This window comes from Chenopodium quinoa, unplaced genomic scaffold (genome assembly GCF_001683475.1).
Source record: "Chenopodium quinoa cultivar QQ74 unplaced genomic scaffold, ASM168347v1, whole genome shotgun sequence".
In the NCBI taxonomy this organism is placed as follows: domain Eukaryota; kingdom Viridiplantae; phylum Streptophyta; class Magnoliopsida; order Caryophyllales; family Amaranthaceae; genus Chenopodium; species Chenopodium quinoa.
This window is the reverse complement of record NW_018743051.1, coordinates 306,147-328,946: the sequence shown is the minus strand read 5'-3', so window position 1 is coordinate 328,946 and position 22,800 is coordinate 306,147. Positions and strand designations below refer to the sequence as shown.

General features: G+C 35.3%; 2 protein-coding genes across 3 annotated transcripts; both read left to right on the top strand.

Moving 5' to 3' along the window:
* Window positions 1-1,189: 1,189 nt before the first annotated feature.
* On the top strand, window positions 1,190-18,999 carry LOC110730969 (probable UDP-N-acetylglucosamine--peptide N-acetylglucosaminyltransferase SPINDLY). 2 transcript variants are annotated; one of them, XM_021910818.1, is made up of 18 exons: window positions 1,190-1,503; window positions 1,874-2,320; window positions 5,633-5,794; window positions 5,878-6,053; window positions 6,461-6,536; window positions 7,457-7,585; window positions 8,322-8,441; window positions 8,557-8,625; window positions 8,702-8,783; window positions 9,373-9,467; window positions 10,202-10,266; window positions 11,531-11,729; window positions 11,906-12,100; window positions 12,451-12,545; window positions 12,671-12,806; window positions 12,916-13,133; window positions 17,090-17,217; window positions 18,027-18,421. In XM_021910818.1, exons 2-18 carry the CDS (start codon window positions 1,901-1,903, stop codon window positions 18,419-18,421), a joined length of 2,760 nt encoding a protein of 919 aa, XP_021766510.1. In that variant the 5' UTR covers window positions 1,190-1,503; window positions 1,874-1,900. The 2 variants fall into 2 exon arrangements, with proteins under 2 accessions (XP_021766510.1, XP_021766509.1); XM_021910817.1 differs by having other exon boundaries at window positions 1,191-1,503; window positions 1,884-2,320; window positions 18,027-18,999.
* Window positions 19,000-20,232: 1,233 nt separating this feature from the next.
* Window positions 20,233-22,623, top strand: LOC110730968 (cytochrome P450 CYP72A219-like). The gene is made up of 5 exons (XM_021910815.1): window positions 20,233-20,697; window positions 20,793-21,010; window positions 21,132-21,376; window positions 21,465-21,852; window positions 21,991-22,623. Exons 1-5 carry the CDS (start codon window positions 20,424-20,426, stop codon window positions 22,414-22,416), a joined length of 1,551 nt encoding a protein of 516 aa, XP_021766507.1. The 5' UTR covers window positions 20,233-20,423; the 3' UTR covers window positions 22,417-22,623.
* Window positions 22,624-22,800: the final 177 nt, after the last annotated feature.

The following is a 22,800-nucleotide window of genomic DNA, read 5'->3' as shown; positions in this document are numbered from 1 at the left end:
ATAACTTTCAAAATGCCATTTGAGATGAAGATTTTGTTAGTAAATAGGGCTCGCTTGGGAAATCGGGCTTATTTGACATACTATTGGTTTTTAATTCTTGATTTAATGATTTTGAAAGCCATAAATATATAGATTTATACTAATAATGTATCTTTTGTAGTTATTATTATTAGGTTTATCTCAAATTTTACAAATCAATTGCTTCTTTATAATTTGTTTCATAATTTTCATTATTTTAAAGAAAACGTAGATGTATTTAAATAGTAAAAACAAAGATCCATTGAGACGAGTTTCCTATTGATCTGATTTGTCACACTGACATCCCTAGGTGGGATAGAAGATAGTTAGATAGCATAATTTTTTTTAATGAATGTGTAAGAAAGAGTGGGTCTTGACTTTTTGTAACAAAAAGAAAGATGCATTACAATAATGGTGAAACCTTTTTCTAAAAAGGAAGTATAATAACTAATATAATTTGGGACAATTGTAAGTGAAAACTGTAAAACCTAATATAGGACAAAGGTACTTTTTGGAAACAATATACCGAGACAATTTCCTTGCCGTTAGTGAAAATTCTTGATCAAAATATGAGCTCGTTAATTAAGACTACGATCATTAAGAGTATAACTTATAAAATCATATAAAATAAAACAAATGAAAACTTTGGTTTACCTTTTCCTTTCATCCCAAAGTTCTTCAATCTTTGGGAGGAAAGGAAATTACAAGAACAAAGAGCACCTAAAAACTAGACATATTTATATGGAGTACTCCATAACATATTTATATATGGAGTACTCCATACTAATCATGTGTGTAATGAAAATCAACAAAGGGAGTGTGCCACATCTTAGGAACGTTAGTAATTGTTCAAATAAAATACTATCAGGTGACCAAAACATGCCAGGGTGAACAACATTTTCAGAGATGACACTAGACCAAAATTAGAGGTTTGTAAGCGTAGAAATTTAAAAATGAATCGATATGACTAGACGTATCCAACCTAACTCAAAAGTGACTTGATTCAGGATAATTTTGCATGACTTAAACCCGGTTAGGATTGACTATCTCTGACCCTAGATTACATTCCAAATTAACGCCTCTCTGTAACGGTCAAAACGTGATTATCTCCGACCCGCTTACAATAAATCGAGAATTAAGTTTTAGTGGGTTTTGGTCAAGAACCATTCCCACCAACATGTCATCGCACAATTTACACGCTTCTTTGCCGTTTGCGAAGCCTTTTCTTCCCCAACTGACATTTATTGCCATTTCCCCCTTCCAAAATAGTCCCTTCTCTGTTACTTTTCCAGTTTCTGGGAGTGTTCTTTGAACAAGAGAGAGAAAACAGAGAGGTGGGACCCACTCTTTTCCCATCAATTTCTCTCCTATTTTTACCATCACTTTCTCTTCCTCTCTCATCATCAATAATACGGAGTGGTTACACTTGGTTGGGTTGCTTCGAATGTGGTTTTCAAATCCCTAATTTCCCCTTTTCTTCCTCATGTAAGCCTTTCTTTCAATTCTATTTAGCAGTGATTGTTTCCTAATTTGTATTCATTTTTTTTGATAATTTAAACGGGAAAAATAACCCCTTTTGATGTTTTTGTTTTTGCCATTGATGGGTTTTGGGGTTTTATTACTATTTTGACACATTTTAGCTGTTTTGTGATTCAGCATGTTACGAAAGTAGGGTTTTTGTGTTTTGTGAAGTGATTTTGGTTAATGGGTTTGTTGTGTTTTTTCACAATTCTGTGAATTTTTGTGAAATGTAGCTGATTCTGAAGTCTTTATTCTAGTTAAGGATTATTTAGTTAATTGTATGGGTTTGATTGATTGTATATACATAATGCAGCAAAATAATTGACGTTGTTAGTTCTTTCCAGAAATCAGGATTATTTGTATGGCTTGGATGGAAAAGCTGGTTGATAACAGTCCTGAGAAGCAATCACCACCATGTGAGAATGGTTTTCTGAAAACTTCTTGTCCAACAACGGAAAACGGGTCGGGGTCTCCGAATTGTAATGGTAGTTTGAAAAAGGAACTTGATGTGAAGGATAGTCTCTCTTATGCAAACATTCTTCGTACCCGAAATAAATTCGCCGAGGCTTTAGCAATATATGAAGGAATATTGCTAGACAAGGACAAGGAGAATGTAGAAGCTTTTATAGGAAAAGGGATATGCTTGCAAATGCAAAACCAGGGGAGGCTTGCTTTTGAGAGTTTCTCCGAAGCAATAAGACTTGATCCTAACAATGCTTGCGCCCTTACGCATTGTGGTATTTTGTACAAGGATGATGGTCGATTGGTAGATGCTGCTGAGGTATGCTTCTTATGTTGCTTCACTCTGAACAGCTGAGCTGTATTATAGCTATGATTCTATGATGTAGTACTATAGCAGGGTGGATCATGCTCATGTATCGGGTGGCTTGTTGGTTGTATAGCAATGATATAACTGTGTGTAGCATAGCTTATAATACAAGGTGTAGGATCAGATACATGCATCATTAGTTATTTATGAATAAGGGAGCATAATCAGTTAGTCTTCTTTATTTTTGGCTACTTTAGAAGTCTTTATAAACATGAACTGGCCAAACTATGTAAATTAGGTACTCTGAAATGCCAAGAGGACCTCAAAAAAGTAAGGGACTTGACGTTATGGGATAGCGAATTGTTGAGCATTGACGTGAATAAGATGTCGGCTCCTGCCTCCTAGACAATGGAGATTAATACAATAATGCTTTCCAATCTTTAGTGATGTTGCATAAACCAACAATATGAATTTTTAAGCTTTCTGAGCCCATAGGCCAACCATAAATGATTCTACTCCCACGAGTGCTTTTGGAATCAGAACACATCTATCCTTGTATACCTTTTGCATTTTTCCTGACCTAATGAACTATGAAAAATAATTTGAGACATTCTCCTGCATTCCTTTTTTTTTTTTTTTTTTGTGGGTTTCATGGGTGACATCCTGCACTTTTCTTTCTCACGGGTGACATAAATTAGTTTCTTTTCTACCTATCTCTTTGTTATGTATCCAAAAAAATGGTTCCTCCTGTATATATTTTTTTGTGTGTTTTTGGATTCCTGAGACCCTGGCTATGTCAAGGGATTATTTGTTGTATTAGAATCTGCTTTTATAAACATATGTTATCCATATGTATAATATGTTAATTGCTACTTTAGTTTTGACCATTGTCTGGTAGATTGTAGATATTGGGTGAATGGCAATTGACCAAAATCAGCATTTGCATGTTGTTTAGTTGCTACAGGCTAGAAGAATTGGAATTTATATGAGTATTATACTTGGATATGAATGCCCTACTTACAAATGTATGTCATTTTTGGCATTTACTAAATGAAGTTGTATTCAAATGAAAAGCAAGCAATTACAAGTGAATTCTCTTTTGGAGGATATTGAAATTTCATTATGAGAACCTGACATTTTAAATTGTCCCATGGAGTGGGCGAAATAGCACGAGAAGGATGTAATATGGTGTAAACCTTATTGTTTACATTTCTACTCCATATTACTTGCTAGAATGAGGAAACATTAGTGGTTGATCGTTATGTTCTAGTTATTCCCAATGTCTATTGGCTGCGAGATTTTCGAACCATTAGAATAGAGTCTTTTCTACGTTGATATGGCAAAACACTTGGAATGAAACACTAGGAGTGGTCCTAACTAAAGCATCTATGTGAAGGATGCCAAGGACCTAGATGCTGCAGGATAGTGATTGTTTGTTGACTCCTATTTTCATCCATTTTCTTTATTTAGGAACTTAGGAACCCCTTTGTGGTAGGGTTTTACTTGTAGTTGTGATTGTTTAGTTAGTTGAGGACTACTTTTGCTGTTTCTCAATTTGACACTTCATTCATCTCTTACTAGGTTTATCTCTTTTTTTGTTTTTATTTTAATTTCCATAAGGATTTTTTTTGCAATTGCAAGGATTGATAGAAGCAACCAATTTAGAGAATAGAGTCTGAGGAGGCTAGTAGTAAATCTGGTTCGTTTTGTTATATTTTCATGTTGTGACACTGATTTTTTAGTTAAACCCAATGATGCTTACCCTATAGTAATTATTTTCATTGTCTAATATTTTTACCACGTAACTATGTAGTATGCACTATTTCAATGCTGACATATTCTATTTGGCATATGACCTTTTGTCCAAAATTTATCCTGATAAATTTATTCTAGCATTACTTTTTGCTAGATTCTAATTGTAAGCACTAATAGATCATTTTAGTGTTGTAAGAATTGTATGAGCTGTAACAATAATTTAGAAAGATTTTATACATATACCCGGCTATATGACACTCAGTCTTATCTCTTTCATTTTGGAGCTATGATACTCGTGGAGTCTAGTTAAGTGATGATTAGTGGTGACTTTAGGAAATTGTGACAAAAAACATGCAGAATTAAAATTTTCTTATCAATTAATCCAGAATTCTTTGTATTTTTAAAATTGATTCAGTTGGACTATTATGGATGAAATATACATTTGTAGTGTGAATTAGTGAATCCACTGGTTCCACTAACAAGAATATCACTCCTAGATTATGCTTCTCTGCAGGTATCTACAGTTCTGCATTACTAGATCTCTTGCTTGTTTACTAGGAATGATTCTTGGGTGCCTTAAATTTCTCTCTCTTATCTTCAAAATGTTTTTGAATTGAGACAAATTGTTTTAGGAGCCCTAAAATGAACTTTGTATTGTGATTATCAAATCTGAGTCTTACATGTAGCTTCAAATTTAGCTGCATCACTTCCATTTTCGGAAATGTCATATACATTGCAATCAATCAATTTTAATTAATTTTGAAGCTGTATAACTGTCGCAATGCCCCTTCAATGAATCAACTTACCAAACTTTATTTTCATAATTAATTGTGATCTTAATCTTCTTGCACCTTTTCCTTTTTCTTTTTTCTCTCTTTTATACTAAAATTGTGCCACTTCACTTGGTTTCAACTTCAAAGAAATAGAGGAAGTTTATTTTTTAAAAGGCATGGTAAATTATTGTTATAAAGGTTGTAGCCTGTAAAAGGTTAAACACTGTGGAGGGTGTAACTTAAACAGTTGTACTATGTTTAAGTCTTTTAACAATAAAAAATTTGTTGAGCTTTGGTTTGCCGCCTCAGTCAATCTTGTTTAAGCTTACAATCTTTATGGGGCTGTGCTGGTACACAATGTATGTAGTCGTCTTTAGTGCATATTCTCCTCTGTCACCATCTTTTCTGGATGTAGCATTTCCAAATTGGTTCAACTTGGCCAAAGTTGTATACTTTTTTTTTTTTTGGATAGTAGTGTAGTACTGCTGCATATTTTTATAAACCTAGTTAAAGGTTTTTCCACTCAACTACCACTAGTAAATATTAGTTGAATAAGTCATTCTCGTTTGCATTGTGTCACAAGATGATGTGGGTGGCTACCCTTTCTAATACCTAAAGGGGGGGGGGATAATATATCCTCATTATATGGTACATTCTTATGTGTTGCATTAACTGAATATAGTAAACAATGAAATGTGAAAATCAAATGCATTTTGTTGCGATTGTCGTAAAGTAGATCTGGGTCTTATCTTTGCTCTAATTTGTCGTTGAGATGTTTATTTTGTGCTTTTTACAGTCTTATCAAAAGGCTCTGAGAGCTGATCCAACATATAAGCCAGCGGCAGAATGCTTAGCAATTGTTCTGACTGATATTGGAACCAGCTTAAAGCTTGCTGGAAATACTCAAGAAGGGATTCAGAAATACTATGAAGCTCTTAAAATAGATCCACATTATGCTGTAAGGGTACCTTATTTATTTTCTTAAAGCATATGCAATTTTCAAATGATACCGGTTTAAGCATTTATATGCTATTTATGCAGCCAGCATACTATAACCTTGGTGTTGTCTATTCCGAAATGATGCAATATGACACTGCCCTCACATGTTATGAAAAGGCAGCACTAGAAAGGCCTATGTATGCTGAAGCGTTCTGCAACATGGGTGTCATATACAAGAACCGAGGGGATCTAGAGTCTGCTATTACATGTTATGAGAGGTAGCCTTCCTCTGACTCTATGTGCTTGGCTGTCTTTGTGTTTTATCTTCACTTTTTAACTTGTGAGAAGACATGCATTCGCGAGGATTCTTTCCTCTACAAGTTTTAGTGATTTAAGAAGTTATACAGAAGAAGCATCTCTGCAGTAGTTGATCTTCGGCAAGGTCTGCTAATAATAGATGATCTAGGGTAAGGCTGCAAGCAATTGAGCTTCCCAAGGGCAGGGTAAATACTAATGGTGATAGGAAATAAACTTTGAGTTGCACTTAAATGTTGTTAGGTTTTTACTACGATAATGTTTCAAAATTGTATTTCTGATCATATTTTCGCAACTGTGTAAATGTTTTAACTGTAGCTAATGTAATCTGTATATAATTTGATTTGTTGTACTACTTTGTTTGACTCAGGTGTTTAGCAGTGTCTCCAAATTTTGAGATTGCTAAGAATAATATGGCAATAGCACTGACTGATTTGGGAACAAAGGTATGTTGTGGTTCATCATTTAGCTTATGTTTTATAGTAAGTGTTTTTGATCATTGTTTCTTATGTTATATAGTGATTTATCTTGAAGCTTTTATTTCTTGTAGTTATTGACATTTGAGCTCTCTAGTGTTAAATTACATTATTGTTGTTACATAAGGTGCTCTAAGCTTCAATTGAAAGTGAGCTTTACTGTATTCCTGGTCCTGGATTAGATCTTCACATTCTACTCCTTTTGTCCCAAAGATTATATCCCTTCTCTTCAGTCTACTATGTTATCATCCCCTTTAAGCTTTCCTTAAGTTTGAGCATTCTGGAAAGGTTTCAGTATAATATAGTTTTATTTCTCTTGTATATACCTTGCAGCTAACAGGAAAACTTCGCCCTATATATATATATATATATATATTGTAAATACGTGTTTGTGTTGTACATTTTTGAGAGAGAGGCTGGTGAATCTTGGAGGCAGTTGAAATATGGATTATGGTTTCCTTATCGAACCTATATTAAGAAATAGCTTACCTGTTTATGCTTTTAAGCCTTTTTGAAGATTTTGTAGAGCTGGATCAAGTGTTAGCGTATGAGGATCACTGTTGTTGACTTTGTTGATAATATGCTCCATAATTGCTTGAGGGCATAAGTTTTTTCTGTCCCCGTCTTCCAAATCTAATTCTTATTACTTGTCATAAAAGGTAAAAGGATATTGATGCTGTCTGTTACCTCTTCCTCACAGCTCTCTTGTTCAGCTGTAGGTCTGTAGCTGACCTTCAGTTTAAAAATTATTGATGCATCTTCACTAATCTGTTTTGGTTATTATTTGTATATTCTTGATTCCATGAGTATCTGAAAACCCATTCATTTTTCCCTTCTCTGCATTGTATTTTTATTTTTTATTTTAAGTTCCTCAAAACATTCACTTTCAGGTTAAACTAGAGGGTGAGATTGAACAAGGTGTAGCGTACTATAAAAAAGCTCTGTTCTACAATTGGCATTATGCTGATGCTATGTACAACCTTGGCGTTGCATATGGTGAAATGCTGAAGTTTGACAATGTAAGTTACATTCTGTCTCTGTGTGTGTGTGTGTGAAATTGTTATTCCATCTTAAAATGTACTTTATCTTGATAAAACTAGTTCTAACCCCATGTGGTGCACAAGCTTTTGTTTTGTTAAGTGACTTTTTTTTTTAATTAATTAATTTATTTTTTTATAAAAACTTTGTAATATGACCATGCAGAAAAACATTGAAGATGGTAATAAAGTTATATATGTTATTTCTTCAAAAAAAAAAAAAGGAGTTATAAGCTGCTATAAATTTAGAAATTATTAATTTCCCCTATATTACAATTTGCGCTTAGATATCATAGTGAATCATTCAACGGGGAAAGAGAATGAATTGGGAATTGATGATATAGTGTGAAATTAGAACATGAAGGGGCATTAGGGTCATTTGAATTGAAGGGAAAGGATTTGGAAAAGGGTGGCGCTTGAAATTGAAATCTGGAAAACTCGTGGTAAAAAGGGAAAACAATGAGGAGACACGTGGCATTCTATTTCTTTCCAATTTTCCTGTCATTAAATAGTACTCTCTCCGATTCTATTTGTTCTTCCCATTTGGAATCTTGTTGTGAGACAAAAAAAAGGTCAAGGTGAACAAAAAAAAGTATAGGAGACATTAATATAGAAGTGGTGTAGCTTTGGAAGGCAAGTAGTTGCTTCTAAGAGTGCTAACAGTATTTGGAGGAGTAGTCTCCTGATTTTGAGGAAACTTATTTTCTTTTTGTTGCAGGCAATTGTTTTCTATGAACTTGCTTTTCATTTCAATCCTCAATGTGCTGAAGCATGCAATAACTTGGGGGTTATCTACAAAGATCGTGAAAATCTTGATAAGGCAGTCGAGTGCTATCAGGTAGCTCCAATATAAAGTGCATCATTTCAAATGGTTTTGTGTTTTGTTATTGGCATAGTGCCAATGATCAATTCCTCAATACAATAAAACATCTTTCATTTCTACTGCATTTCAGATGGCTCTGTCAATTAAACCGAACTTCTCCCAGTCTCTGAATAATCTTGGTGTTGTTTATACAGTTCAGGTATATATTATGTTTAATTCATATTAAATATTTTACCATATAAAAACTTGGTATTGAGTCTTTCCTCTTAATGCAGGGTAAAATGGATGCTGCTGCTAGCATGATTGAAAAAGCCATCATAGCAAATCCCACTTATGCTGAAGCGTATAATAATTTAGGTATGTACTGATAAATAGTTGTGCATTCACGTTCCATTTAAGATCTCTCAAATTTGTGCCTAATATTGCTGTACCTAAATTTATTGACAAACAGGTAAATTTGATTATTATACATTAGACCCTGCTGAAATGTTACTGAGAGTGCTTAGGAGTTATGCTGTTTTGTTAGTACATTACCAATAAGAGGGTTGATACAGTTTTTCGGGTTTTAATGATTCTTTTACCTTTCAAAGTAAGGAAAAATATATATTACAAGTTCTCTTTAATTTTGATTAGGTTGGATTTTGATGGTACCTTCAAAAGATTCCATCATAGAAAGCTAAAAGTGGGTAAAGAAAACATGGTGCTTTGTTCTACCTCCATTCCTTTTTATGTGTCTTGTAAGATTGTGCCTGATAGACCTTAAAGTTATAAAATCAGTATTCAAAACTAACTAGCAATATTCCATTGGGACTTTAAAGTAGCAATTTAGTTAAAATTGCATCAGTATTGTAAAACTGGTAATTGATACTTTTATTTATTTATTTATTTATTTATTTTTTTTTTTTTTCCGGGAACGTTACATATTCTTTTGCATTGGTACTTTTAGGAGTTCTATACAGAGATGCTGGTGAGATTTCTCGTGCTATTGAAGCTTATGAGCAATGTTTGAAGATAGATCCTGATTCGCGCAATGCAGGCCAGGTATCTTTCTTCCAGTTGTCTGAAAATGTAACTCGACTGTTAAATGCTTGGGTTGGAGCTATATAATGTAGCTCCTGGTGGGGAAGAACTAGGTTCAATTCTTTCTGTCCAATAAAAGTCTAGTTGTGTATTAGTGACGTCATGCATCTACAATCTGCACGAGACGTCATACATCTACAATCTGCACATATGTTTGTATATAAGATGCCAGGATTAGATATAGGCTTTAATTTGTAATTGCATATTATCCCAACTGCTAAACATGGGACTATGTGAGAATAACTCAGGATATTTCTATCGAGAGAAGGCATTTTACTTTTTTCCAATTGTAAAAATTCAGGATGGCTCAGGTACCCGTCTTAAGGTTGTAAGATGTGGTCCCTGGTTCTTAATTTGAGGCTGTTGAGTCTATTTCAGTGAACTATGTACAACTGTGGGGGCTTACGGTGTATTTTTATGTTTTGTGGACATGCTATATCAGTCAATTTTTCAGCTAATTGTAGTTGTGCTAGAAAATCCAGGGCTCTTGTTTCATGTCTTCTACTGCCTTGTCTTCCATTTAGTTTGAACTTGTTTGCTATTTTGAAAGGATGAGATTCCTAGAACTCATCCTGGAGAAAAGATCAAAGAGGAAGAAATTTCCTTAGAGTGTTATGAGATATCTTATGAGTTGTCTTCTGTTTCATGACTTTAGTATTCAATATCATCTTAAATGTAATCTGATTTTCTTACAGAATCGTTTACTTGCTATGAACTACATCAATGAAGGAGATGATGACAAGCTATACGAGGCTCATAGGTCTGTGCCGATTCTAAGTATTCTTAGCCTTTTTTTTTGAATTAGTTTGATACTCAAGCGTCATCACCTCAATACATATTTCTTAAATATAATAGAACTGTGATTATGGAAAATCAAATTCAACTCTCCTCGCCTCCTTAACAACAAATAGGTCGAACTCTTGTGTGTTTTTGTGTGGGACAAGACGCTCTGTACGTATGTGACACATAATTTTTTTGATTTCGTTATTAGAAACCTTTTATCTATGTCTTGGAATTATCACTGTACTATTTTGAATACAAAATCTTCTTATGTCTTACAAGGATTAGTTTATGATCACTCATAGGCTCATAGCATATTTTGGAATTAAGTACCTTTTATTTTTGTATTACTTCTACCTCCATCTGGCAATTATAGTCATACACATTGTTAAGTATGATTACAAATAGTAGTCACCTTTTTGAAAGTAGTAATAATAGGGATTTCTGAAATGGCTGTTTAGAAAGAATGATGGGAAATGCAGGACACGATGTAACTATTGTGAATCCTCCCCCCCCCCCCCCAATCCTGTTACAAAGGATTAAAGGGATATTGGAGGAAGTTGTCCCACATATTAGGTATTGGGAACAGGGACACTGACCATTATTTCCAATTGAAGGGAATTTTTCGATATTGTGGCTGGAGTAACTCTATCTTCTAGCTAAAAGTAATCTGCTTAGACTTCCAATATATCACCTTTTACCTATCAGTGGTGTAATGGTAAATTGGTAATTATAACTATCCTCTATGGTCAATGTAAAGCACATCAAATTAAGTACTACAAGTAACTGATATAAAGGATACTTAGTTTTAAAGATATTTTCCTTCTGATTGTGAAGAGGTCAAGGACAAAGTTGGAGATCCTTAGAAATTGAAATCTGACAACCATCCAAGATTTGAAATAAACACATGCCTCTAAAACCTTAAAATACACGAGTTAGTGAGCACTTGACTCAGCTGCTCAGCATCTGTGTGGGACCACGTGGTGTAGTAAACAGCACTTCAGGCTCATTCATGAGGTTTTCACTGGCATGCCTTTTTTTTTTATTCAGTTTGGGGGTGCTTTATTTCAGTTGCCTTTTTAACCCCCAACCCCCCCCCCCCCTCCCCTCTGGAATTCTCCTTGTTTCAATGGATTTTTTTCACTTAAAGGGAAAGATACTAGGGTAGGGAAGTATCATATGCCAGAATAATTAAGCTTTTGCTTTCAGTTCTGCTTCATCTAAATTGAGCTATGCTTCTGCAGAGACTGGGGTCGGCGGTTCACAAGGCTGTATCCACAGTATACATCATGGGATAATCCAAAGGAACCTGAGAGACCTCTTGTTGTTGGTTATGTTTCCCCTGATTTTTTCACCCACTCCGTATCGTATTTTATTGAAGCACCACTAGCACACCATGACTACTCGAGCTACAAAGTGATTGTTTACTCAGCAGTTGTGAAGGTATGTTTTCATGTTGTTGTTTACTTAAAAAAATAGGAAAAAAAATATTCTTTGGCTTGACTGTTTTATTTGCAAGGACATCTTGAATTAGTGGTGAAGCATTTTCCCTGTACAAATTCTGATAATTGTTTCCATTGATGTTTTGCCTGATTTCTTTGCTCATGTTGTTTCTGCAGGCAGATGCCAAAACTTTGAGATTTCGAGAGAAAGTCGTTAAAAAGGGTGGAGTCTGGAGAGATATATATGGCATAGATGAGAAAAAGGTTGCTCAAATGGTCAGAGAAGACAAGGTTGATATTTTTGTAGAACTGACTGGGCATACAGCGAATAATAAATTGGGAACAATGGCTTGTCGACCTGCTCCGTTGCAGGTAAGCTTGAGAGAAAGATGCTCTAAGTGCGCCCCATGATGGTTTTTGATTTTCTGATGTTATACGAGGACTTAATATTATGACTTTCTGAAGCTTCTTTCTAATCAATTGATGACTTTATTATTGTTGGAGATAGTAAATGAACTAAATTACACGTTCTTAATGGTTTGCGTTAAATAATGTTTATTATTTAAGAACTTTGGGCTGGGGGTAGAAGGATCCTATTATGGTAGGTAGCTGCTATATGTTTGGGGGTTTATTATATAGGCGAAAATTACAGTGTCATAACCTACATTAACGTTAATAGTGATTTTCATCTTCAATTGTTTCATTATCCATCTGGGTTACAGGTGACTTGGATTGGTTACCCAAATACCACTGGCTTACCTACTATTGACTACAGAATTACTGATGCACTGGCTGATCCCCCGGAAACAAAACAGAAGTATGTCTGGCTTAACACTTGCTTTTCTCTGGATGTATTTGTGCTGTATTGTACATGTTACCTTTTCCTTTGGCAGTGGCAAAGCCTGCTACTAAGAACTGTACTTACTAACCTGTCGATGACAGGCATGTTGAGGATTTAGTTCGATTACCAGATTCGTTTCTATGTTACACACCTTCTCCAGAAGCTGGCACTGTTTCTGCGGCTCCAGCACTAAGTAATGGCTTCGTCACTTTTGGTAGCTTTAACAATTTAGCAAAGGTATGTTTTTCTTATCCTTGGAAATGAGTGCGTTCCTGTCTATTTGAACTTGTCAGCCATGTTTCTTGAAATACATCATTAGTAATGCTTCTCTCTGCCTACTTTTCAGATTACACCTAAAGTTTTGCAAGTTTGGGCTAGAATTTTGTGTGATGTACCAAACTCACGTTTAGTGGTGAAATGCAAACCCTTTTGTTGCGACAGTATAAGACATAAATTTCTTTCCACTTTAGAGCAGTTGGGAGTGGATCCTGTTCGTGTTGATTTATTACCCTTGATTCTTCTAAACCATGATCACCTGCAAGCATATGCTCTCATGGACATAAGGTAAGGGCCCAGATTTTCTTGCATATGTTTTACATGATGAAACGTGTCCATGTTTTACCCCATCTTCCAACCTCTGCATAATGTTTTCTATATCATTGATGTGCAGTGTATATATTTAATCCTCTAGTTATCAGAAACAACTTGTTCTTTTTTTCTCTACATGATATGTACGTCACTGGTGTTGATTAGGGAGTTATGCTATCTGTTGTGTTTGTGGTATTCAAGGTATTGCTATGCTTCCTTTCCTTTTTTTCATGTGATGCTGAGCTTATTCATCTGGGGAGGGGGGGGGGGGAACTGTGATCCTTGTACATTCTCGTGGACCATTAGGACAGTACAGACTTTGAGTAATGCTGCTACTTCTAGACAATACATCTGCACAGTAATGACATTGACAGTAAGTTTGATAGTACGGTGATGGTCCTACTAGAGATAGATTCCAACTATATATGGTTAAGATAATTATATTAGCATGTCCATCAGCTTATGACTGCCTGTTCACACTAGGTTAAATTGCTATGAGAGGCGTTGAAAATATTTCAGTTTCTTAATCAACCTAATGTGGATACTTCCATCCCCTACCCCTATAGACTTTTTTTTTTTCTCTCATTCATGCTTGGTTTTTTTTTTTTTTTTCTTCAAGCATTTGGGTGAAAGTGAAATAATTCATAAATACAAGAAAATACAAGTACACTGTACCAGGGTCAATAGTACTCTAAAAGCAATCACACTAGATGTTAGTCATACCTAATCCCCATATATTGTCATCATAAAGATTAAACATTTTATTACACCAAAAATAAAGGTGTAAAATTACAACACTTTTACAAAAACTATCACTCTTTCAGTTTTAAGTTTTATTCCCAGAAATTGTGCCGTCTCTCCATACAATTTCTTAGGAATGGCCGAATGGTGAAATGGTCATGCCTCCTAAAAGTGGCATTTTGGACCTGCAAATGCGAGATTGATACTGCTCTTGCCTTTGCTTTATTCTCCGGTTTCATTTCTTTAGGAGCTTTTGGGCCCAGGATCTTACTTTAAGAAATATGTCAACAACTTTATCTAATTCCTATTATCACAAAAAATGAGTTCCACAAAAGAGGAAGCTATATCACAAATTCACAATGGAAGAACAGATGAGTGAAATGTTCCCACTATTTGAATTATGAGCAAAGACTGGAACATCAGGAGATAAGCCTTGTTATGCCATGCCTTCAATTTTGTAGATTGTTGTTAGTGTTGAGCCTTTCTGATCATGTTGTCCTATTGATGTCTTAGTTTTCTTCGGGACCTTGGTTTTACAAATTTAGTTGAAAGGTTGAAGAAAGGAAGAGTGATGTTTGTCATATGCTTATTATAAGTTACATGGGGAATTTGTGAAAAAATATTGACAGAGTAATCTTATTTGGGGAGCCTGAGATAGCACTATAGAATCCACTATGAGACATCATTTTTTTGGTAATCAAAGTTTAGAGTTTAAGAGTTTTATGTAAAGTGGAGATATGATTTAGATGAGGGTGAAATTATAGATGCAGGATAACTCTTAAAGTCTAGATCTTATTCCTATAATGGAGTCCATGTACTTTATACTGTACCAACTACCAAGTTTAGCTGTTAAGGAATAAAAAAGGTGTCTGAGAGGCATGTGTGCCTGTTGCCATTCCTATGGAGACAGTTTTTTTTTTTTTTTCCAAACGTGCTTTAAATAATCAGGCATCAAAGTGTTATTATTTCCCAGATCTAGGAAACATCCTTGGGTATCAAATTCCAAGACCTGTCTTACCTTCTTTAGAATTATGAATTTTATTTCACCCAACTAAATAGCTATCTCATCTTGATTTAATAATATAACACATAACACACAGAAGACTTTTAGCAACATCGCCTGATCCTTAAACCCTTAATAGAGAAGAGACAAGTGTTATAGAGAAACTTTCAACAAATAGGACTGCATGGGAGTTATGTACTTTCTGTGCCTTTATGAAGAATAGTAAACTACGTCGTTCTCATCTGGTTGGCTTCTTAGAAACTTGTTTCAACACAGAGTTCCAAAAAGAGGTTCTCTCATGGTTTCTCTTATGGGACTCCAAGATAATAACTTAGAATATATTTGGGTCATACAATTAGCAGGGGAAGCAACTGAACCAGCAGAGCAGGGTCTTGATCTATTGTGCAAACAAGGTTGCTAAGTGATGGTTTCTCTTAATTAATCTCGAGCCTAAGAACAACTTTAAACTTCTGAAGAATAGCAAGAACATTTTTAGATTTGTGGAGATCTGCAAACTGCAAAGTGGGAGTGAGAGACAGAACCTACCACTTTGACCCTAAAGTGCTCAAGGTTACTCAACCTCTTGCTTGTAGATTTGAAGGATCATTACCTATATAAACCAAGGAAAGAGGAAGATGGAATCTGCTTCAACCCCTTTTTGCTCCAGTGAATACAGACAGAAACTGAGGCTTGAATCTACTCCCCCTCTCATGCTCAAAAGCTTTGCACACGTCACCTTATCCTGGAAATTTTGCATGTACCCTGTCATACGCTTGCTCAAGGCCCACTTCAACAACATTATTTTCCTGGTCATTTCATTGAACACCATTAAATCATCAATCACCTCCTCAGTCACGAGAGCCTCATCTAGAATTTATCAACCTCTATAATCACGCTGAGCTTGCGAGGTCAAAACAAAACCAACTCTGTTTGCAAGGATTTTTTTTGAAGTGAGCAGGCTAATCTGCTTAAAATCTCTCGCCTTCAAAAGATCACTCCTCTGGAACAAGGATGCAAATGTACTCATAAGTCATAACAGTCATAATAAGCTCCATTGCTCCTGAAACAGACAAAAGTATTTTCAGATATAATCTCATCAACATACTGAATCAATTATGCTCATTCTCAAACTTCTAGCATAACGGAAGCTTTTCTCACCACCCCCTTCTTCTACCTCTTCCCCCTTGTACAACCAAACTTATATAACTTCGACTCTTCATTTCACTTTAAGCACTCATGTTAGGTATTTGACACTTGGACATTGCTGGCACTTAGAAACTTCATTTGGAACCAAAATTTGGCAAAATTTTCAGCAGATGATCGTGTCTAATACTGGACACATACTCTTATATGACTCTTCTAGCCTAGTGAGTAACATAGACCACAACAACCCTTTTGCCTTTTTCATTTTGATTAGATTTGGGCAATCCTGATTGATTTTTATCTCATTTCTGAAATCTGAGGTAAAAGCTTGGTTCCTTGAAGTTGATTTCAGACCACGGAGGTATGAACTTAGGGCATGCCTTCGCCAGCCATTATTGTCATCAAATTCGCTCATTCCCTCTCCCTGTGAACACATAATGAACGCATACGATATGTTGAACTGAATTGGACCAGGCACCCTGAGTTTCCAGTTATGTTTACTTAGTTTAACGGACTTGAGCAGTATATTTCACATGTAGCGATAGTGGAACTAAACTATGTTCTAGCCGTCTAGGTACCTCTGGACCAAAGTGAAATGAATGAAAAATGGAGTTTTTTTGTTTATGTTTTAAAATTGGTCATATAGTTATACTCAATGTTCCCATATTTTATTCATTTAATCAAATTCTGATTCCTTTTGGCAACTTTCCTTGCAAATTGAGTGTATCCTGTTATTTCCTTTTGGCAATTCAATGTTCATTGTTTGATCTCTCTTGTTCACCTATATTGAAGCACTGCAAACATAATTAGTTTTTTATCTGATTTGTTTTATGCTGAATGCATTATTTGCTTGTCAAGTTTGTTACCCAAACGTTTTCAATTGAATTGCATTGATTCTCTCTCTTACATGCTGTGCTAATCACTAGCATTTTAAAGCTTCTCTTATAATTGTTCTTTATATCTTTATAATATGTGGCTTTACGCTCTTTTTCCCTTTGTGGTACATGTAATTTATCTTATACTTTATACTCTTGTCTTTATGTAGCTTGGACACTTTTCCATACGCTGGAACAACCACGACATGTGAGTCACTCTACATGGGAGTTCCTTGTGTTACCATGGCTGGCAGTGTGCATGCTCATAATGTTGGTGTTAGTCTCCTTAGTAAAGTCGGTAAGAAATTACAGCCTGTACTCCATATTCATTCTCTTTGCAGGTTAATTTACTGCATTTCATCATTTTCATAATTATTACAGCAATTCCAAAATTTTATTCTAATACTGAAGTGGTAATTGATACCTCTACACTTACATTGGCTTTGGGCAAGCTGCAGCCAGCAAATTGTTATATATCTATTTATGCTGATCTGAGTTATCTCTATTGGTTCTGTTGTTGTTTCAGTATCAAATTCTTGATCACAGGTCTGTTGGTTTATTTTATTTATTTTAAGGTATAGAAGTTCCAATTTAACTTCACACGTGTATATTGCTGTTATTGCTTCTAAGCAAGTGCTTCAGCTATTGGTGTTTGACAGATGAAGCTAAACTTTATGGGAAGTGCTTAGAGCTTTTTTTTTTAATTTAATTTTTTATTTTTGGATTAAAGTGCTTTGAGCTGTTCAAGCTATACTTCAATTGCTCATTTGAAATGTTTTGGCTGACCATAGTGAGGATGGAGGAAATGGAACTTCCTTAAGAATAGGAAATTCCCACAACAATCACATCAAAAGTGCCCTTTCCCTCCCTGCACACATAAGTTACTCTTCCTACATGTATACCTAGGAAGTAAGCGTTTTGCAGTTTCAGCAAAGAATGTTCAGGCCATTTCCGAGAAATTGTTCAGGGAATATAAATAACATTCCAAAATTTTGCATTTTCTACTAAAGTATAATTTTTATATAGAAAAGGAACCTCTTTTTGGACATAGGTAAAGTTATCTTTTGGTGTTTAAAATTAAAACTGTTTGCCTCCTTTTTTATGCAGGGTTAGGTAATCTGGTTGCCAAGACTGAAGATCAGTATGTTCAGCTGGCAATTCAGTTGGCTTCAGATGTGACAGCCCTCTCGAATTTAAGGATGACTTTGCGGGATCTTATGGTCAAGTCACCAGTCTGTGACGGAGCGAATTTTACTCTTGGTTTAGAGGAGGTATATCGAAACATTTGGCGCAGGTACTGTAAAGGCGATGCTCCATCTTTGAAACGGTTGGAAATTCTACAGCAGCAGCAGGAAACTGTGTCTCAAGAGGCTAGTGTTGTGCCATTAAAAGTCATAACCTCAAAAGATGATTCTCCTCTCAAAACAAATGTTTTCAACCCAGTCCCCCCACCACCCGTATTGAGTCTTGCTACCTCCGAAGAAAATGGAGCTGTTAGCTGAACAATGGCATAGTTAGGAATTTTGAATATCTTCTCTTCCCCTGGATGGGGCAATGATAAGTCATACAACGACAAAAGGATCATAGCATCATGGACTGTTGGAGATAAGTGATGCGATCTGGGCTACACCCTGTATCAGGGTTTTACTTGGGCTGTGAGGATGATTTATGTGGTATGGTTGAAGTCCTAGTATTATGTCAACCCACAGGTAGTTGACAGATAGTTAATAGGTCCGGTTCTGATTATTCGTTCACCCTTCTGGCTTATTGTGTGTCTTGGGGGTGCATCAAGAAATATCCATACCCTGTTACTAGAATTGTATTAGTGTATTATTGATTTGTCGGTCAACTGGCGATTAGGTTTTTTGAGGATAGTCAGAGTGGTTTTTATGTAAGCAAATGTTACAGAATGTATAGGCATTAAATCAATAGATCAGTGTAGTGCTTGCTTATTGAGATTTTACTTTGGATATCCACTTAAAACGTTGGATACCTCTTGGCTTGATATAGATTTGTATGAAACATTCTTAACGTGTGATTTATTCATCTGTATCTTCAAGCTGCTCAGCTGCTACCTTAACTTTCTTGATCTCAATGTTTTCTTTCCCTTTATTTCGGGTGATAGATTAAGGCCCTGTTCTTTTCACCTTAAAAAAAATAATAAGTAAAATTAATTTCAATTCAGTAAAAATAAGTTTAGTTCAGTAAAATTAATTTCATTTCAGTAAAAATAAGTTCAGTCCAATAAAAATAAGTTCTGTTCAGTAAAATTCAGTTTTCTTAAAGAAAAATTATAATAGAAAATCAGTAAAATTAATTTCAGTTCAGCAAAAATAATTTCAGTTCAGTAAAAATAATTTAAATTCAGTAAAAATAATTTCAGTTCAGTAAAAATAATTTCAGTTCAGCAAAATTTAAGGTGAAGAGAACGGGGCCTAATTGATGCAGCATTTACAAGCTGTTGCTAATACTGGAACTGTCAAATGTTACGTGTACATTATACAGAGCATTTATCGTGAAACCTATACTTTGTTACCACTTAATCAAGAATGTCAAACACATGGTAAGTACCTTGTGTTATTCATGGTCTTGTACTCTTATTCATTATAGCCTAAAACAATTTACGGTTTTTACTTAATTAAAATATTCCATAAATTTTAAGGACTTCTACTCTTTTATGACCTTAATTAGACAGGTATTTAAGGTAAAGGAACCTCATCTAAGGGAGGGGGGAAATAACTAAAATTCCTTAAATGAGCCCCATTGCTTACACCATATGAAATTTGAGGTAGAGAGCGACACCACTACTCCATCACCTCAACCTCGGTATATAATATGCTGCCTATTTCCCGTCAGTCAGTTGACCAGCATGTATATACTTCGACAAATTAATATATTTGCTGCTCATGTCATCATGTACTCCTACTACTTAGCCATTGACCAAGCAACAAAAATGCTTTTTTGTGGAATTAGTTGCAATTTGTTCAAACCTATCATAATCAAAGATATTATACAATATACTTTATTATGTACATTAATCTCCTCGTAGTATATATATAATTTAAACAAAATCTAATTCTGTTTTGCAATCAGATTGTGATTTTTGTGACTTATGTTGTAAGTCCATTTAGAATAATCTTAAATTCATCACTCAACTCAATTTTACGTTCCAAATCTTTGTTTAGATATATTGAGCTCATGCATATATTTCTTGATGATTTGATAAAACAATATCTGATAATTGACAGAGCAATAACAATAAATCATATCTTATGTTCTCATTTTGTACATTCATTCAATATTGGACTAAATTTTAGCAGGATCTTGTATTGTGTTTACAAATATTGTGCAATCCTATTACATTTTTTTTTTATTTTGTTATAAAAAGGGATATAACCTTCTCTTCCTAAGCAGAATCACAAAAAACAGCAATCAAACTTTCAATACTGTTAATCTTTCTCTACTTTTATTACTTTATTTAAGAGCTCGATCTTTGAGTTGAAGATGAGTCCTATAATAGCCTTGTTAGCAACTTCCTTTGCTTTGCTGCTTGTTTCGATATCATGGAGGGTACTAAATTGGCTTTGGTTAAGGCCAAGGCAGCTGGAAAAGCAACTAAGGAAGCAAGGCTTTTCTGGTAACCCTTATCGCCTGTTGTATGGAGACATGAAGGAGAGTTCCAAGATGACAAAGGAGGCATTTTCAAGTCCAATCGGAATCTCTGATGACATTGTGCCTCGTGTTCAGCCCTTCACTCATCAGATTGTTAAGAACTTTGGTATTGCTTTTAAGTACTAACAGTTGGTGTCATTACTGTTGCTTAACTGTCACAAAATTTCTGACTCTTGGATTCTGATACCGATAATTTTGCAGGTAAGAACTCTTTTGTATGGTTTGGGCCTGTACCATGCATAAATATCATGGAACCTCAGATGATAAAAGAAGTAATGACAAAATATGAAGAGTTTCAGAAGCCAAATGCAAACCCTCTTGCCAAAATGATTGTCAAAGGGATTGTTGCATTAGAGGGTCAGAAATGGGCTAAACACCGAAAAATAGTTAACCCTGCATTTCATTTGGAGAAGCTCAAGGTTCATTTTACTTTCTCATCTTTCTCTTATAACTAACTGAAATATACAAGATATGTTTTTTACTTTTCTCATTCGAATTATACTGATTTTTTTTTTCTGCTTTTTCTTTAATTTGATGAAGGCCCTTCAAGGAGAATTCTATGTAAGCTGTAATGAAATGATCACCAAATGGGAAGAAATGGTGTCATCTGCCGGATCATGTGAGCTAGATGTGTGGCCGCACCTTGATGACTTGTCCGGTGATGTTATCTCAAGGGCGGCATTTGGTAGCAGCTATAAGGAGGGAAAGAAGATATTCACACTACAGAAAGAGCAGATCGCAATTGCTATGAAAGTACTGCAGCAAGTTTACATTCCTGGACTGAGGTATGTCTACATACTTTTGGTATTTATCTGCAGTTTCCGAGTTCTGTATAGAATATGGAAGTGTTCATTTTCATGCACTTCTGTGTAGGTTTTTGCCAACTAAGACGAATAAGAGGATGAAGGAAATCAATAATGAAATGCGAGTTTTGATGAACAATATCATCACTAAAAGAGAGAATCAGATGGAGATGGGAGAGGCTTGCAACGATGACTTGCTTGGAATTTTGTTAGACTCTAGTTCAAAGGCAGTTCAAGAACACGGAAACAAGAAGAATGTTGGGCTAACTATTGATGAGGTAGTTGAAGAGTGCAAAGATTTTTACCTAGCAGGGAGGGATACAACTTCTTGCTTGCTGGTGTGGATGATGGTTATGTTAGGCAAGCATGTAGACTGGCAAGCTCGTGCTAGGGAGGAGGTTTTACGCGTTTTTGGGCAGAACAAACCAGATTTCAACAGCTTGAACAACTTGAAAGTTGTAAGTACTAATATTCAGATGATGGCTTTTCTGATTAGTCTCTAGATTTGTACAGAAGTCTGTTAGCATGCAGCATACTGATCTAACTCTTATTTGCTTCTATTTCATCCTAACTCTAGAGTGATTACTTTGATACAGATGACAATGATAATAAATGAGGTCCTAAGGTTATACCCGCCTGTGATTCTGATGTATCGTATGATCCACAAACCAAGCAAAGTCGGGGACAATATGCTGCCACCAGGAGTACAAATCTGTGTACCGACAATGCTTGTACATACTGATCCTGAACTATGGGGTGAGGATGCCACTAAATTCAACCCTGAGAGATTTTCTGAAGGTGTAGCTAAGGTAACCAACGGCCAAGTTTTTTACATCCCCTTTAGTGGGGGTCCAAGGGTATGTGTTGGGCAGAACTTTGCGCTGCTTGAAGTGAAGATGGCTTTTGCAATGATCTTACAACGTTACTCGTTTGAGCTGTCACCATCTTATTCTCATTCGCCGTTCCTTCTTACCAGCCTTCAACCTCAACACGGTGTCCCCATGATCTTACGGAAAATATAGAATCTTTGAAGACTCCGTGCCTTCACATTATAGTCATATATATAATTTACTATGTAATTCAACAGTGTAAAACTGTAATCGTGTGTTTTTTTTTTTTCCAGATGTTTGAGATTGTTTGCAAAAATATAATTTTCACTATTGTATCAAATAATACATGATTGATATGCTGAATGATATTTTTGTATGAAAGAATGGTTCAATGTTTTAGCACTGTGTAGCATCTCAACTAATCAATGCTCCTTTTGAACTTTTTAGCACAGGCCATGCATGATCATTCATCATTGCTCTACGATTTGGGATCCGTATGCTTATTTAGGCAGATGATAGCATAACATGCTACACGTATGAAAGTCGCCTTGGGCAAACGACGACAATAATTATGAA